At 38.5% G+C, this 18810-nt stretch overlaps 1 protein-coding gene across 5 annotated transcripts in view; it reads right to left on the reverse strand.

Moving 5' to 3' along the window:
• Positions 1–18810, reverse strand: part of LOC306855829 (cell adhesion molecule 1-like) — a 353210-nt gene that overhangs the window by 111537 nt on the left and 222863 nt on the right. For 3 of the 5 annotated variants that reach the window (XM_079394726.1, XM_079394724.1, XM_079394728.1), the window contains exon 2: positions 18307–18324. The exons of the other annotated variants lie outside the window; for them this stretch is intronic. In XM_079394726.1, coding sequence (XP_079250852.1) covers positions 18307–18324 — 18 coding nt within the window. The remainder of the gene's footprint in view (positions 1–18306; positions 18325–18810) is intronic. 5 annotated transcript variants of the gene reach the window in all.

Here is an 18810-nt window from a genome sequence, read left to right on the forward strand (position 1 = left end):
TAAGGGGAGACAGTTTAACAAAACTGAATTCAATCAGCCTGCCAGAAGCACAAAGTCAAAACAGACCAAAACAAATGAACCTTGCACAGGAGCAACTTCCTTAAGACTCGTCAAAGAGGATGAGGTGTGGATTGAGAGGACTGGATTGGAAATGCAAATAGAATGGCTGTTTATCCCAGAGAGGGGTTAGTGCTGAAGGTTAAGCATGCTACAGCGGTTGTCACGGAGACTGCACTAAATACTGGCCATTCGGTGGCCGTTCAGCTGGTGGGTGGTAATCATGCTAAGTTACAGAAGATGCATCGAAAGGGTAAACACATACAGGTCCTTTTCAAAAAATTAGCATATTGTGATAAAGTTCATTATTTTCTGTAATGTACTGATAAACATTAGACTTTCATATATTTTAGATTCATTACAACACAACTGAAATAGTTCAAGCCTTTTATTGTTTTAATATTGATGATTTTGGCATACAGCGCATGAAAACCCAAAATTCCTATCTCAAAAAATTAGCATATCATGAAAAGGTTCTCTAAACGAGCTATTAACCTAATCATCTGAATCAACTAATTAACTCTAAACACCTGCAAAAGATTCCTGAGGCTTTTAAAAACTCCCAGCCTGGTTCATTACTCAAAACCGCAATCATGGGTAAGACTGCCGACCTGACTGCTGTCCAGAAGGCCATCATTGACACCCTCAAGCAAGAGGGTAAGACACAGAAAGAAATTTCTGAACGAATAGGCTGTTCCCAGAGTGCTGTATCAAGGCACCTCAGTGGGAAGTCTGTGGGAAGGAAAAAGTGTGGCAGAAAACGCAGCACAACGAGAAGAGGTGACCGGACCCTGAGGAAGATTGTGGAGAAGGACCGATTCCAGACCTTGGGGGACCTGCGGAAGCAGTGGACTGAGTCTGGAGTAGAAACATCCAGAGCCACCGTGTACAGGCGTGTGCAGGAAATGGGCTACAGGTGCCGCATTCCCCAGGTCAAGCCACTTTTGAACCAGAAACAGCGGCAGAAGTGCCTGACCTGGGCTACAGAGAAGCAGCACTGGACTGTTGCTCAGTGGTCCAAAGTACTTTTTTCGGATGAAAGCAAATTTTGCATGTCATTCGGAAATCAAGGTGCCAGAGTCTGGAGGAAAACTGGGGAGAGGGAAATGCCAAAATGCCTGAAGTCCAGTGTCAAGTACCCACAGTCAGTGATGCTGGTGTTGGTCCACTGTGTTTTATCAAGGGCAGGGTCAATGCAGCTAGCTATCAGGAGATTTTGGAGCACTTCATGCTTCCATCTGCTGAAAAGCTTTATGGAGATGAAGATTAAATTTTTCAGCACGACCTGGCACCTGCTCACAGTGCCAAAACCACTGGTAAATGGTTTACTGACCATGGTACTACTGTGCTCAATTGGCCTGCCAACTCTCCTGACCTGAACCCCATAGAGAATCTGTGGGATATTGTGAAGAGAAAGTTGAGAGACGCAAGACCCAACACTCTGGATGAGCTTAAGGCCGCTATCGAAGCATCCTGGGCCTCCATAACACCTCAGCAGTGCCACAGGCTGATTGCCTCCATGCCACGCCGCATTGAAGCAGTCATTTCTGCAAAAGGATTCCCGACCAAGTATTGAGTGCATAACTGAACATAATTATTTGAAGGTTGACTTTTGGGTTTGGGTTTTCATGAGCTGTATGCCAAAATCATCAATATTAAAACAATAAAAGGCTTGAACTACTTCAGTTGTGTTGTAATGAATCTAAAATATATGAAAGTCTAATGTTTATCAGTACATTACAGAAAATAATGAACTTTATCACAATATGCTAATTTTTTGAAAAGGACCTGTACATGAGCACACACTGCAGCCATGTTTGGCAAGCTCAATAGGAAAAAAACAACCTTTTAGCGTGCGGTGGGGAAGGCGAGTAGTGAGAGCCAGAGCACATCTCACCAGACACATTATCCCTCTCTCCAGCATCTCCACTTCTAAGCTTCTCACAGAAAATGGAGCAACTGGTGTATGCTGGGACCAAACTCTCCCACTGTTTCGCTGCAAGCCCCCAGATATCAACTAAAAAACGGCGGGACCCACAACCACCAAAGCCTGTGGACCCAGCTCATCCTCCTCCTCCTGTGAGAGCTCTCGTACATTTGCCCCAACGCCAGGGCCCAAACCCTCCTCCATCTGGTGTAGGTGAACCAAAAACAACTGATAACTACCCTCAGTGATGTGTGCCGGGGAACCCAGTGTGTCTGTAGCTTTCTCTATCTCTGTTTTATCATGCGATAGAAAGTCTAAGGCCTTCTCAAGCCGTACAGCTGACCCATCTAATCTGCGGCCTATTATGCATCAAACTAAAATTGCTGAGACACAAAGTAATGCCATCAAGTTAGCATTTGCTCACTAAACCGACAACCGACGCTCACTAACCGATTATTAAACGTTAACGTTATTTTAAATTAGAACTGAATTAAATTAGAAAGAATAAGTGTCTGTGACCCATTAAAAATACTATCATTTGTTTTCTGGAGATTAATTTTACATGTTCATCATAGCTATCAGATCACGCACCTAGATATATACAATATATATATTTTCTTGGCACACTTTGGGCCCCTTAGTACCAATTGAGCCTCGTTTAAATGCCACAACCTACCTGACTATTGTTGCTGACCATGTCCATCCCTTTATGACTACAGTGTACCCATTTTCTGATGGCTACTTCCAGCAGGATAATGCACCATATCACAAAGCTCAAATCATCTCAGACTGGTTTCTTGAACATGACAATGAGTTCACTTTACTCAAATGGCCTCCACAGTCACCAGATCTCAATCCAATAGAGCACATTTGGGATGTGGTGGAATGGGAGATTCGCATCATGCAAGTGCAGCCGACAAATCTGCAGCAACTGCATGATTCTATCATGTCAATATGGACCAAAATCTCTGAGGAATGTTTCCAACACCTTGTTGAATCTATGCCACGAAGAATTAAGGCAGTTCTGAAGGCAAAAGGGGGTCCAACCCGGTACTAGCAAGGTGGCTGGTGAGTGTATATATATATACACACTGTATAGATATATTATAACAAATAAATAGGCCTATACAAGAAATATATTTTCATTTAAATGATCGTTTAAGAAAACGAAAGTTGTTTAAGAAAACTGTGCAACAAGTAGCTTATTGTCACAGTCACTAGTCGAACTGCACTACAATTCCCAGCATCCCGCTTGCCACTCACCTGCACTCCATCTGTAATCACTCACACCTGACCTCCATCAGGGAATCCTCCTCACCTGTTGCCACTAATCAAGCTCCCTATAAGACTGCACTCTATCCATACCCTCATTGTCTGGTCTTGAGGTTACAAGCTCTTCGTCTAGCCTATCACCTACCTGCTGGATCACTGTGGCTGTCTTCCTCCAGTTGATTCTACTAAAGGGAAAGATAAGGGCGATTAATTCCTCTGTTTATTGAGCTTCATTGAAATCTGAGTTATTGCACTTACCTGTTGAGGTTGCCTTCAGTTTGTTTAATAAAGAAGCACTTACCATACTCATCCTCGTATGCCTCTCCATCCAGTGTGTGACAGAAGACCAGACCAGAAAACTTAAAACAACATGCGAGGACAACGGGCTTTCCTCAACATAACTCCTTGGAGCAATGACCAAGGAGTGCAATGATCAGTCTACCATCCTCCGGTTCCTCTTTCAGAACGGCCGGGATCTGGAATTGTATGTCCAGGACTTTCTCGACTGCTGTAGCTGGGCAGCCGGTGATGACCTAACTTTAATGGAAGGATTTTGGTACGGACTGGATGATAGTATCCGGTTTGTCTTGCCTATGGCTGATCCAAGCTGGGTTCTGGAGTCTTACATCAACTTTGCTCTTCAGATAGTTGGATCAGCATTCACTGTCGACGAAGTGGCGGATGATCTCTGGTCTTCACCCATCATAACCACCGATCCCCAGTCTTCACCTGTTATGCCCACCAGCTCCCTGTTATGCCCAGTGAAGACCTCGACTTAAATGCAATAAAACTAAAAAGAAAAGAAAATAACTAAAAATATGATAAAATACCTAACTACATAATACTATTATTGTTAGAAATTGCAACAATATAAATGCATTTTAAAATTTTAATTAAAACAATAAATAAACTATCTCCTGGCCGGAGGAGAAGTGGCCCCCCAACTGAGCCTGGTTTCTCCCAAGGTTTTTTTTTTCTCCATTCTGTCACAGAGGGAGTTTTGGTTCCTTGCCGCTGTCGCCTCTGGCTTGCTCAGTTGGGGACACTTAATTTCTAGTGATTATTGTCAATTTGATTTAGCAGATAATATTTAAACTAAACTGATCTAGACAATGACATCTCTGAACTCAATGAAATGCCTTAACTGAAAATTGAGTGTTTAATCTTATTTTTATACATTACTGACACTCTATCCTCCAATTTGATAATGTTAAGTGCTTTGACACAATCTGTATTGTTAAAAGCGCTATATAAATAAAGGTGACTTGACTTGACAGTCCCGAGTTCGTACACCACATGCCCGCCGATAGTCAGTTATCACCAATCAAGACCGCTGATCGCCAGACATCACACAAAGTGGCCGTCATCCCAGAGCCTTGCACCGTGTCTAGTCCAGCCTATGTCAACATTCCCAAGCCCTATCCAGCTCCTATACCAGGCACAGTACTCACGGCAGGTAAGGTTACTGACTGGGGATGAAACTGTAAGTCCCACGTCTCCTACCACTGCCATGACTGCTTCCGATATACTAACCAGCGCTTCCACATTCCCGCTGGAAAGGAAGGTTACTTCCAACAGCGCAGATTTGGTGGCAAAGCTGGCAGATCCACCTATGATTTCCATCAGGAAGACTATGAAGATGAATTCCACTCTGCGACGTTCATGTTCAAAATCCACACTCAATCAATGCAATGAATCCATTCTAGCTCCCAAATCTGCTTCAGTCTCCAATCTCCAGTTCTGTGGCGAGTCCCTGTTAAGGCTACCTACAGTCCTAATGTCCATTCAAGAATTCCTTCCAGACCAAGCACCCATTTCAGAACAAAGCCCACAGATGACTCCTCCGCCACACCTGCCGGTAACCCTCTAGTTACGGCCAGGAGTGCTGTTCCCGATCCCAGAGAATCCAGTTCTGAAGTCACGGCCAGGAGTGCCGTTTCTAATCCCAGAGAATCCAGTTCTCTATTCACGGTCAGGAGTGCCGATCCCAGAGAATCCAGGTCTCAAGTCACGGCCAGGAGTGCCGTTCTCAGTCCTGGAGAATCCAGTTTCCCGTTGAGCCCAGGATGGACTACAGATCCTCCTAATTCAATCCTCCTTCGTCTTCGCTGGTTTCAACCTGCTCTGCTCCTCAAGAGCGCCCTCAAGCGCCCGCTCCGCCAGAGCACCCTCAAGCGCTCCCTCTTCCAGAGCGACATCCTGTTCCCAAGACTGGCCCAGGGAGAGTCTCAGAGTTCAAGATCTCTGTTTCAGAACCAGTTCTAGTGCTTGAGTTCAATCCTAAAGGCCAAAGAGGCCATTCAGGAATCCCCGGAATGTCCCACCATGTCGTTGGTGAACCTATGGCCTTCCCTATCACAGCCGTACTAGTCATTAGTAATCTGTCTGTGGCCTATATTTCCGCTGCACCTGCTCCACCCTGGTGGGCTTCGGTTCCACCCTGGTGGGCTTCAGTTCCACTTTGGTGGGCTTCAGCTTCATTTGCCCCACCCTGGCTAGATTTCTGCTCTATCTCCCTCCATTGATATCCATTGCTTGGACCGGGCACTCCATCCCTCCCGGTTCCTGGTATGTGCCGCCTCTGTTGGAGCGTCTGGATGCCGCTCCTTCGAGAGGGGAGGGAGAGGGGAGGGGGGGGGTAACAGTCACCAGTCGAACTGCACTATAATTCCACAGCATCCCTCTTGCCACTCACCTGCACTTTATCTGTAATCACTCACACCTGACCTCCATCAAGGAATCCTCCTCACCTGTTGCCACTAATCCAACTCCCTATAAGACTGCACTCTATCCATACCCTCATTGTCTGGTCTTGAGGTTACAAGCTCTTCGTCTATCCTATCACCTACCTGCTGGATCCCTCTAGCTCTGTGGATGTCTTCCTCCAGTTGATTCTACTAAAGGGAAAGTTAAGGACGATTAATTCCTGTTTATTGAGCTTCATTGAAATCTGAGTTATTGCACTTACCTGTTGAGGTTGCCTTCAGTTTGTTTAATAAAGAAGCTCTTACCTTACGCATCCTTGTATGCCTCTCCATTCAGTGTGTGACACCTATGCAGAGTTTCGGTTCATTTTTGTGCTGCGCGAAAGAAAACCAGATGGCAGAAAGCGACATCCTATTTTTATTTTTTTTTTTTTGGGCTTATTTTACAAAAGCACAAATTCTTTTATTGTGAATGTACACAAAAGCAAACCTTTTACAATTCCAATGATCTTCATGTCTAAAAGGAGTAGTTGCTTCCACTGTTAGAAAAAAGTGATTGCACCAGCAAAGCATGAGCACACACAGTTAAACCTCAGTCAAACATATGGGGGGAAAAAAACACACACTGCTCAGTTTAAATATGTAGTAAAACCTGTGCTGTTAAGCGTCATCACCGTACCGTGAAGTTATGCAAAATATTGTTTTATGTGGATATTGGAACATGAGTGAAGTTGCCTATATAAAAGGTAAACAATATTTTGGCATTCAAATATATCGCAAATACGGAAACCTTTGATTTTGTGTCGAACGAGAGACCCAGCATTGGTTTCGTTTTAGCCTAAATTTGTTTTGGTTGTTTATATAGCTATAGCTTCTTACATTTTTAATTCTTGTTCTTGCTCTTTTTTTTAATTCTTGTTCTTGTTCTAAATAGGCTACTGTTAATTGAAATGATTTGTTGTGGAGTGAGGGGAACTAAAATAGCCTAGCAATGTTTACAGTGTTTATTATAATGTTTGTAATTCGCGCCAGCCTATTTATGAATAAAGTAATAATGCAACATTTTTTTTCCTCTCTTTCTAAAAAAATTTGTATTTTTATTTTAATACGCGTAGCTTGTTTTAACAATGCAGCAAACCTTTTAAAATATTTAGATAAATTACTGGAAAAAAAAGTGACTTTAAACCGTTTAACTGATTGTATTAATTGAGCAAAATACTTATCGGTCGGTTAACCGGTTAAAATGAACATCCCTAGTGTGAACAAATCTTGAGACTACAGATTTTTTTTAAATAGGTTTTTAAATTCCTTGTTTTTATTGTTGTGATTATTATAAAAAAAAAATAATGACTATTTTACTTCCTTTTATGTAAAGCACTTTGAATTACCACTGTGTATGAAATGTGCTATATAAATAAACTTGCCTTGCCTAGTGAGGCACAGAATAGTAAATTAATACATTAAAATATTTACTTGATAACCTTAATATGTGCTCTTTTATATACTACTCTATCAACTATATTTCTTGTTTTTTTTTCATAGTTCAGATCCAAGCCTCTCATCCCTTCACTGAAAATCCAATAACTCCAATCTTGGCTGAGCACTGCAATATTTTGAACTTAAATATTGTACAAAAAATCATTAAAATGTAGAGTGTATGTGATAACTCAACCTACATTCAATTAGCAAGTTCGGTGTTTACTTTGCTCAACTCTGGGGTAATGAGCTGGATGCCATTTTGTTGTGTGGGTTGTGAGGGCTGATTCTAATCATCGCTAGATCTCCAGAGACACTGCGGATCTCCTTTACTTCCAAAACATTTTGCGGAAACTTTGGCAACAAATCTAGGTTTGATTTAATTTAACTATTCATGTGCTGGAAAGCAGATGTTTACCATACAGCAGGAAAACATGAGGCCTATATAAAAAAAAATGCTTCAAGTCAATATTATTTGTTTAGCGCTTTTAACAACGCAAATTGTGTCAAAGCAGCTTTACATCGGCTACAGGAACAGACATGAACCGCTAGGGTATGCCAATGAGTCAAACTCAATGAGGGAAAAGGTTAAACAAGTTAATTGCATTCTGGCATGCTCTCTGTTGAATTTACATCTCCAAAATGTGTTAGTGTATGACAGTTATTCCATGATAAGAGTAACATTTGTTTCCACAGACCTTTTTTTATTTTTTTTTTACTTTATAGTTTTGAGATTTATTTCATGTGTTAAATATTTTTTTTTTTTTTTTATAAATATTTGAAACTTAAAATTGTATTTAAAAAAAGTGTTACTAAAATGCAGATATGTTAAGTGTTTTGCAAGCTTTAATAAAAAAATGTAACATCAATTTTTATAAAATATTTCATAGGATGATAATGTTTTGATCATGACATTTTCACTTAAATGTTTAAATTTAGGTTTTAATTACATTTAGTCATTTAGCAGACACTTTTATCCAAATAAGGACAATAGAAGCAATCAAAACCAGAAAAAGAACAAAAATATGTAAGTGCTATGACTCAGTTATTAAAATTTAAGCTTGCAAAACACTTAAAATATTTCCATTTTATTTGAAAATAATAATTTAAATATACAAATTCACATTAAAGTTTCAAATACTTACAAAAACATTATACAAAATATCATGTTTTTATAAACATTTAAAACTTTCAATTATTTAATTAAAAATGTCATGATAAAATGCAAATTGATTTTCCTATTCCCACTAGATCAATCACATTAATAAAAGTATTTTAATTTAAGCACATCAGTCATGAGACAGTTCTGTAACATCTAATTTAATATAAAAATATTAATGTTAAATATTAAACAAAAATGCACAACAATTGCATTGTAGAAAAATTACATAAATTGAACAAATATTGTAGAAAAATTAAGAAAAAAAAAGTAATATTAAGATTTTTTTTTTATTACGTTTTGAAAAAACAAAAACAAAAAAACATTGTAACTCAATATACAAACTATTTAGAATAGTCTTGGCAAGGACAAAACCATATGTTATATTCATGTTCGTAAGTACCTAGTTATGAAAAACTGCCCCAGCTATATTAACTGTTAAGTACATTTTGTGCAGGGATCATACTGTTTTAATAAAAGGATTAAACTCGTTTAGGCCCCAAATTATTATTGATTATTGGCGTGCAGATTGGTTTAAGATAATTGTTTGTGTCACTGGAGCTGGAACAAGCGAGCCAATGATGAATTCCTATTTAAATTAAGATTTCATTAGCCCTAATGCTCAAGTAAAGACCATCAAAAAAGGGCCCCTGATAAAAAATTAGCTTTCCGTGTATGCATCAACAACAAACAAGGCATCGCAAAAATGGCAAAGAAATTTGTGTGCTGTGCATTTGCATAATTTGTTCAAACAGATCTGTGACATTATCTCTGTATTTAATTACCGACATTCAAAATAAGTAGCACAGAACATTGATCATTTTGGTCTAGATTAAAACTGTCAGAGGACGATACTCCGCTCTCAGTGAGGCAGACAAGCCATTTATATCACTACAGGCCCAGCACCACCCCAGCGCCCCTCATACATCAACCCAGAGGAACACCCAAAGTGTGCATGTGTGTGACACGGAACGGGCTAATGCAGAAGTGCACTGCCGTGCTGTAAAGGTCAAAGCACTCTACTGTCCGCCTCAATAGCTCATCCTGCCTGCTCACTTTTTTAAACAGCATGTACGAGTGAGGAAAACCGAGGCTTTGAATTAGATCTGAATGGCGATGATTGTAAAAGAGTGAGATCCACGTACATCTGTGAGCCAGACTCAGTGAGAGGATATGTGATGCCCATCACTATTCTGAGCCGAAAAGGTCAGCGTTCGTGCTCAAATATTACAGTCTGGCTAATAGAAGAGAACTCCATGGTTACGGTACTGTGTTCAGAGAGTGTTGAACTTTCAGAGCAGGATTTTCATTTGTGTGAACTTCCTTTTGAATGATTGCACATAGGAAAGAAAAATCACAAATGAGATCTCTGTAATATATGCTGAGATTGAATGGAGATCAAATGGAGACTTTTGCTTAATGAGATTCACACGAGTAATATTGCATGTTCCCTTATGAGTTTTCAGGAAAGATTTCAATAATGTCTCAAATTGTGCTCAGGTTTGACAAGATACTTGCAATCAGGTCTTGCAAGTAAGTCTCCTAAGGAATACTAGGAGAACCGAAAAAAAAAAAATCCTCTGTTAAAGGGATAGTTCACCCAAAAATGATAATTACCCCATGATTTACTCACCCTCAAGCCATCCTAGGTGTATATGACTTTCTTCTTTCAGATCAATTGGAGTTATATTAAAAAATGTCCTGGCTCTTCCAAGTTTTATAATGGCAGTGAATGGGGGTCAAGATTTTGAAGCTCAAAAAAGTGCATCCATCCATCATAAAAAGTACTTCACATGGCTTTGGGGGTTAATAAAAAAAAAAAGAAAAAAAAAAACTGACTGTAGTCTTCAGTGTCACATGATCCTCTAATATGCTGATTTGTTGATACTTTTTTGGGGGTTGTTTTATTAATAGAGAGTTCAAAAGAACAATAAAAGTATGAAATAAAAGGGTAAAGGCCATTGCACACTGAGTCTGAAATGTTCACACATTGAAAAATAAATACAACCTCACACTCAATCATGAGTCAATCATGTTTACACACTGCCTCCGAAACGTTTTTTCGTCATAAAAAAAAAAATTGGATCGGGCTTGATTTTCTGCATTTTTAGCATTCGTAGCAAGCATTTTGAGAGGTGTTTTGACAATTCAGAGGCACTATACAAGCGAATGCCAAAATCCAGAATGGCGATTGTCAAGTTCATTCACTTCGTCTCGCAGCACAAAGCACGGTTAAGATCCTTGCACACAGAGTTCACAGAAATTGGAGGTCTTCATTTTAATATGTGGCTCTAGTATTGCTAGCAAAGCATCAAACTGAGCCACTGACATTCCTGAAGTAAATTTTGAACCGCCCGGGATAATCCTGATGCTCCTTAAGGAGGGGGAGCTCTTCCTCTCTATATCTCAGGATTGGATGGACCCAATATTTCCTTTCTTTTTCTCTTTTTAAGAAGCGAGAGGACAACAAAATCATCCTCTGCTTGAAGATTCCATTTAGTAGCTACTGTTCTGCGAATGTTTTTGCAACGGATTAATTAATACGCATCGGACTGAGTGTGCAAGGTTTCTGTGTGACGAATTTTTAGAATAACAAATATGAAAAAAAAATTCGAACTCCGTGTGCAATAACCTTAACACTTTAGTGAGAGACCAATTCTCACTATTAACTAATTGCTTATTAGCATGCCTATTATTGACATATTGGCTGTTTATTAGTACTTATAAAGCACATACTGTATTCTGCATGACCATATTCTACATCCCTAATCCAACCCAATACCTAAACTTAACAACTACCTTACTTACTATTAATAAGCATCAAATTAGGAGTTTGAGGCAAAAGTCGAAGTTAATAGTTTGTTGATAGCGAGAATTGGACCTTAAAATAAGTGTGACCAATAAAAGTTTTAACTTCTCAACAGTAGTGTGCACTTCAATTTCAGTATGCATGCTTAGTACGTAGTATGTTAAAGAACTAGTTAACCCAAATAAAAAAATTCTGCTCATCCCACAAAGCTATCATATGACTTCAGAAGACTTTGTATATAACGCACAAGTTGTACAGACCACGTTTTTGATACTTTTATAGTTCTTTTACAGCTTGACAGCCCCTATCCCATTTATTTTATTTATAAGTAAAGGAGCAGTCACAGGAGGATATACTTTAAAAAATGAGAAACAAAGATAATGATGATAATTTTTGGTTGATCCATTTTTGGTTGATCCTTCTAATACTAACGTTTTATCTGAATTAGATGTTAATGTCTCAATGAAGACTGGGTACATTCTAATATGAGAACCAGTTCTGCATATTGGTGTGTCATTAACGCTGGTTTATTGTAGGCCCACAGACTGTGTCTGATATCATTTGTTTGAAATCACTTAAAAAAAGAAAAAAAAAAGAAAAAGCACATGTCTTCTGATTACGTCACCGTGCCCTTCCATCTGCATAAGGAGACCTCCAGACACACGTGCCAACATCCCCTTTTAAACTCAGTCACCCTTGTTAAAAAGATCAACATATGTTCTTTTGGATGACGCTGTCCCCATCAGGCCCCTTAACTAGCTAAATCAGCACCAAACCAAGACTAAAAAGCCTGAAATGCTACAGCAATGTTAGTCTTTTCAGCAAAGGCCATTTCCATGCTAGATGCACAGAATTCAACGACAAACCTTATGAAACATGGACAAATTTACTAAATCTTCTTAGGAGAATACATCAAGCTTAACTGGAATAAGCTAAGCCTTTAGGAGTGTCACTCCGCAGATGCTTTTGTGATATTTCGGCTAAATCCTTCACAGACATCCCTTGGCTTAATTCAATGAAGTTTTGTTTTGCTTTATTGAATGATTAACACTTCCACAAAAAAAAAAAACATTAAAGTTTGAGTGCTAATTGTACTCTAAAGTTATCTAATAATATAATATATTTAAAATACATATTTTATATTTAAACTGATTCCAAAGTCAATATTATGTAAAAACAACAAATAACTCCATTTGAGTGCGGCGGTGATACTATCAGCCTAAAAGCATGCGCATTTAATGCAAATATTATAGTTGAATAAGTTCCATCGATGGATCTTTGTTGTGTTTAATTACAAAAATATCAGCTTGTTTAACAAGCAGGGCTTGAAACGGCATGTGTAAAGGAAACTTCTACTGCTGTTTCTTTAGAATAAAACAGAACGAGTTCCCTCAAAGGCTCAGCAAGCCCCTCAGTCACAAAGACCCCCTCCCACTCTCTTCATACGCTGAGCAGCCGTGAAGCGTTCACACAAACGTATGGATAAGTAAATTGTGATGATACTAGTGCTAATGAAGGGTAAAATGATGGTTGGATGAGAGCAGCAGCGGAATGTGGCGTGTGGGAAGGGATGGATGGCAGCCTGATGATTAATGCGTCAGAGAGCCGACGGGGGCCGGGCGCAGCACCAGAGGCCTTGCCACCCCTGCTCGCTCATTTGGAAATCTCTCTCAGCAGAGGGAGAGGAAGAAAGGACTTCTGCCGCTGTGACTGAGTCTCAATGGTAATGGATAAACAAATACCCCTTTTCCAGCAAAATTCTGCTGGTGAAAAGTCTCTCAGAGACGATTACATAACTGACTGCTGGAACATAAGCTGTCCACAAAAAAAAACAAAAAACAGAGCACACAATTTTTAACATCTAAAGTAACTTTATTGTCTTATCTGACAAGCCAGTTTTGATGCAACTATAAAAAGTCAAAACTAAACTATTTTATATTTTAATGTTTTATTAAATATCACAAATATAAATATACATATACATTTTTTTTCCACACTACAAAAAAATATATTACTATTATTTATAGATTATACAGTGGTGACCAAAATTATTAGAACACTAGTATTTTCACCAGCTAAAAAATGGTTTTAAATCAGTTATTTCTATCTTTTTTGTCGGTAGGAAATATCAGTTTACATTTTCAAACATTCATTTTGCCATTAATTGCAATAATCCAGTGAGATTTTAGTTTGAACAAGGAGTCTGACAACAGCCAGTGCTCCACACAGCGCAATATTCTGATATAATGTGATATAATATTGTTTTTAATGTATTCGGGATCTAATGCAGCCTTGATGAGCATGAGAGACTTTCAAAAATACTGAAAAAAAATCTTACTGACCCCAATTTTTTTGTAGTGATAAAAAGAAGTAGAAAAAAATATGTTTATAATGGGAGTGATCTGGTTTTGTGCAATCAAGTTCTTTGTCAGTCTCGCTAGATTAAGGTGCTGCTTTGAAAACTTTACTTGAAACGCACATTATTGCACCCTGTTGGTGGACAAAGGCCACAAGAAGACCAGAAAACAAAAGGCCAGAGAGGAAGAGATGAAAAGAGGGACAAAACCAAAAGAAAGCAGATAAGACAAACACAGCAGAAGAGCAGACATCTGCCTTGCCCTCTCTCTCTCTTCCTTTCCCAGCATTCCTCCTCTCAGCACGACGGTGCACCACGAGGACCTCCAGCACCTGTCCCTCACTCTGAAATCAGTGAGCTGTGCCGGAGTCACATGGCCTCTCCTCGCCATCCATCTAAATACGACATCCTTGAGCCGAGGTTGTGCGGGCAGTTCGGTGTGTATTTTGCATTGTCTCCGAGCGGGCGTCCTGATCTAGGCAACGTCTGTGCACACAAGGATAAGAATCCCCATGCAGGCGGCAGGAGATTAACTGCCCTCTGCCTTTCACATCTTCCTCTATCGATCGCCACAGATAAAAAAAATTAATAAAAATCCTCACATGCATTCACTAAGATGACATCACAGCCAAAGAGGCAGAACAAGGAGTCCTTGTGGTAGAGCCACGTCCTTGAGGTCAGAGGAGGCAATGCAGAGACCGAGAGAAAGAGAGAGATGAACAGCTTTGCTTTCCCCTAGCAGCTAACATTAAAGTCAAATGAAATCACAATTTAACAATTGTCACTTTAAGTTCATACTGGTTAGCTTTGAGGATCTCTACTAGCATAGTCATGAACTATAACTAAATTAATCTTTGGAACGTATTTAATATTGAATCACTTTCTCTTCCAAGGAACACACTAAACATATGGATGACTCATCCTGCACTGCACAGACTGGTGGCCAGTCAAATGCTCAACATAAAACACTGTCTCTCCTCTTAAATTATAAACGCCACCTGAAACTGACTAGATAGTAGTAAACATTGCTTATGGCAGACTTTTTAGGATAATGCAATTAGCTTATAATTACTTTTTACAACTAGCTCATAACTAACCAATAACAACATTTTTGATAAATTAAAAAATGAATTTCTCAAAATTGTTTCTATTTTCATATTGAATAAAGTCATTATTTTTGCTTTCTTTGTGCACAAAGTATTGTCATAGCTTCGTAAAATTCGTAAAAGGTTGAACCACTGATTCACATGGACTGTTTTTACAATGTCCGTACTATCTTTCAGGGCCTTCAATGAGTCAGTTGCGTTGCTGACTGCAGGATCAGAAAGCTCTCGGATTTCATCAAAAATATCTTAATTTGTGTTCCGAAGATAAACAAAGGTCTTATAGGTTTGGAACGACATTTTCATTTTTGGGTGAACTATCCCTTTAAGTGAGCATTATATGGCAAAAGGTAAAGGTAATTTAAATATGAAAAATACAATAAAGCAGGCATAGCGAAATATGCAATATCAGCCAATATGTAGTCTTCACCGAGACCAAAAAATAAATCTAACATTGTCTGATAACTTCTATGGTACTGATATTGTGCATTTCTACATTTAATAGGGTCTTAAAATGGAGAAAAAAAGACTTCTTTTGAGTTGTCAAGGTAAGATGAAGACAAAAACCATTATGGGCATGTTTTTGTGTTGCCTTGTGCTAATGTGTTTAGCTAACACAGATCTTCTGGATCACTTTACAGTAATTTCACAAGAGCCAGCTAACACAATAATAGGAGCATCATCAGCACGGCCCTCTTTTTGGCAAGAGAGCGTTCTGTTTACAAGCAGAGTTGGAGGAGAAAGGGGGAGAGAGAGAGCGAGAGAGAGAGAGAGCGAGAGAATGCGGCATAAACCAAGCAGAAGGCCATGAAGGACTGGGGTCCTTAACAAGGACTGGGATTCATCCAATCCCCCTTGGGAGTGTCTTCTTCAGCTCACTTCTAATTTATACCCATACAAATAACTTGGCTTCGATTAATAACTGAAACGCAAGACAAAAAATACAGTGCCTTTGCCAAGTGCAGATTGTGTGTGTGCGTTTCTGAAAGAGAGAGCATTTATCCTGTGCCTCAGCATGTTTGGGCTGATAGACTGTAGAGGAGAAGGGCATTAATCGTAAAGGGCTGCTGGAGTGTGGGCTAAAGTTGCTGGCCGTAATACTGTCTGTCTGAATCATCGCCCCCCTTCAGGTCTGGAGCGGGACGGGTGTATAGTTTTCCCTTCTAATGTGGCCTGACACTCAAAAAGAAGCATCATTCCTCCCTCTGTGCTGATGAGAGTATATTAGGACAGGGACGATTTAGTAGGAGATAAATAAGGGTGTCTGTAAATGTATTTTGTGGCTTTAGATTAAGAAAGCGCCAATGTAGAAACTCTTGCTAACACAATAGCCAATAATTATTTTTATATTTTGCCCAATAATAAATACTAAGGCTGATATTATAAATCAACAGCGGTCATACAACAGTTCTAATTAAAAATTATCCATGCTGAAAAAAGGCAGTATAATTAAAAAAGAGGGGAACAATGTAAAAAAAAAAAAGAAAAAGTAAAATAATAAACTCCTGAAATCTTCGACAGTATTGGCCTTGTGCAATTAAATCTTTATTATTAGATTTAATTTGTACAGCAGTTTACATAATACATTAATACATTTAGTTTCAATTGAGTATTAAAAAGAGCAGTGTTCTGAAAACCTACCAAGGAATAGCTGTGACAGATACATAGATTACATCAGGACTGGGTTTCAAAACAAATTTCACAGTTCAATTAAATTCGGTACAATTCTGACTCACTAACTTTCGATTCGATTTCCCATTCGATTCAATATCGATTAACACTTAATTATCCTATATTACTACTACAATTTGTTTTATAAATATAAACATTTAAATAGTGGCTGTCATAAAAACATGACGGATTTATTCAAACATAAATTAAACATTTAAAAACGGTAAAATTGTAATGAATACGTTATATGGTGCATATATTTAGCAAACTGCTTCTCTGTAGAGTTCATTTTTCTAGCTGACTAACAAGTTTATGGACACGATTATGTTTTTTTTGTAAATGTGACGTTACGTGCCATTGTTTACAAGCTGTTGTATTGACATCTTTCCGTGACTGAAAGACTGATTGAGTGATTACATTAGAACGTAATTGGATTTTAGTCATTTATACTCTCTTTTAACATACCTTTGGATGTTTATTCATGTTCATTTTGTGCTGAAAATGATATTAAACCAGAGGAGACGATAAGTTGACGCACACTTTGCGTTGCTGCTCTTGAACTGAGGCGCTACAGCGATCTGTCACTCCACATTAAACAGTGCCAAAACGGCATTTATTGTTTGAATACTCTAATAAAATGTTAAGAATTTTTTTTTTCATATCAAAAAATGTTATAAAGCACAATGCTCATGTGATTTATTGGATGGGAGGTACACTACAATGTTCCGTTTATGGACTGAAAACAGGCTAGACTAATCGATTCTTGGGATTTAAGTATCACTATCGTTTCATAAAAATGAGAATTGATTAAAATAGAGAAATTAATATTTTTTTACCCAGGCCTAGCATACATAATCACAAATTTTTCAGCATAATTATACTATATTTAACATGTAATTAAACCTGTATGTGATTCAAAAACATATTGTTCTTGAAGTTTTATGCAAGTAATTAAAAAGTGAGTCATGAGACATTCATCAATAAATTACAGTGTGCATTATATCTATTTCAAACCTTCACACAAATCGACACAAATGAAAAGGTTATTAGTACAAGCAGGTACTTATCAAAGAAAAGGAATTCAGCCTTGTTGCAATGGATGAAATAGACTTTGCAAACATGATATAATTTTATCACTATGAGCTTTTATGATGCTTTTGTGTGCAACCACTTTAAAGTAAACATACCATTAGTAATATAATGTCCTTTATACAGTATAAAAGAAAAATCTAAAATATTCTTATATCCTGAACCCATGCTTGTCTTCAATGAGCCTTAGCAAATAAATGGCAAGAAATAAAATGAGGAAGACCTGAGAGGCGCTGGCAAGACATTGATAGAGTGGAGAGTTTGAGTACGGTTTACTAAATTACTTATTTTACCGCCCTCCTTCAAAACACATTCCCCACATTTGAAGAGGAAATTATATCTGTATCATATCTGTATATCTGTAAATGTGTAATGTGTAAATGTGCTCTGTGAAAATGGAGACATTCAACTGGATGAGATGCCGGAGAGAATGAGGTATAATTTCTGTCCTGAAAGGTACGAGACAGATGATGTTAGAAGGAACAAAGAAGATGAAGTGCTGGAGAGATACAGCACCTGTACCGGTGGAGGTTGAGAGAGAAGTCAGTGAGTCAGAGGTAGAAGAAAAGCAAGGGTTTCGGTTATGACTAACACTGCTAGCTGTAAAGGACAAGCTATTTGGAAAATGGGAATGAAGAAAACAACGAACACACGAACACAAGAGGTAAAAAGGAAGCCATACCTGGGAACTGAGCAGCTCCTGTGTGAAAGGGGGAGAGGAAAAGAGAAAATAATTAGGAGGAAGCCATTCACCAATAGACGACCCTCAAAGTGTTATGCAGTCAGAGGAAAGAAAACTAGCACATTTGAAAAAGCCAAGTATTATCTTGCAAAATCAGAGTAAATGTTTAAACGTAAAAAAAAAAAGAGAACAATTTTAAATATATTATAATACAATATACAACAGTTCATTCTGGTCCACGGGAACCTTCACCATTTGTATCACTCCGCTTGCAAGTGTCATGGCATCTACTACAATTTTAGAAATACTACCATTGTCACAAATTGTAGTTTTAAGAGTTTTTTAAGGTGAGAATGTAGTTGTTTAGATTTCACATATGCGGTTTGTTAATAAAGATGGTGTCTATTTGATAATTTGCTTGAACATTTTCAGAGATGTGAATGTGCCAAGAGCAGCCTCATCTCAGCCAGTTCTTCAGGAATTTGCCACTGGCTCTGATGTCTC

Source organism: Barbus barbus (assembly GCF_936440315.1).
Source record: "Barbus barbus genome assembly, chromosome: 36".
In the NCBI taxonomy this organism is placed as follows: domain Eukaryota; kingdom Metazoa; phylum Chordata; class Actinopteri; order Cypriniformes; family Cyprinidae; genus Barbus; species Barbus barbus.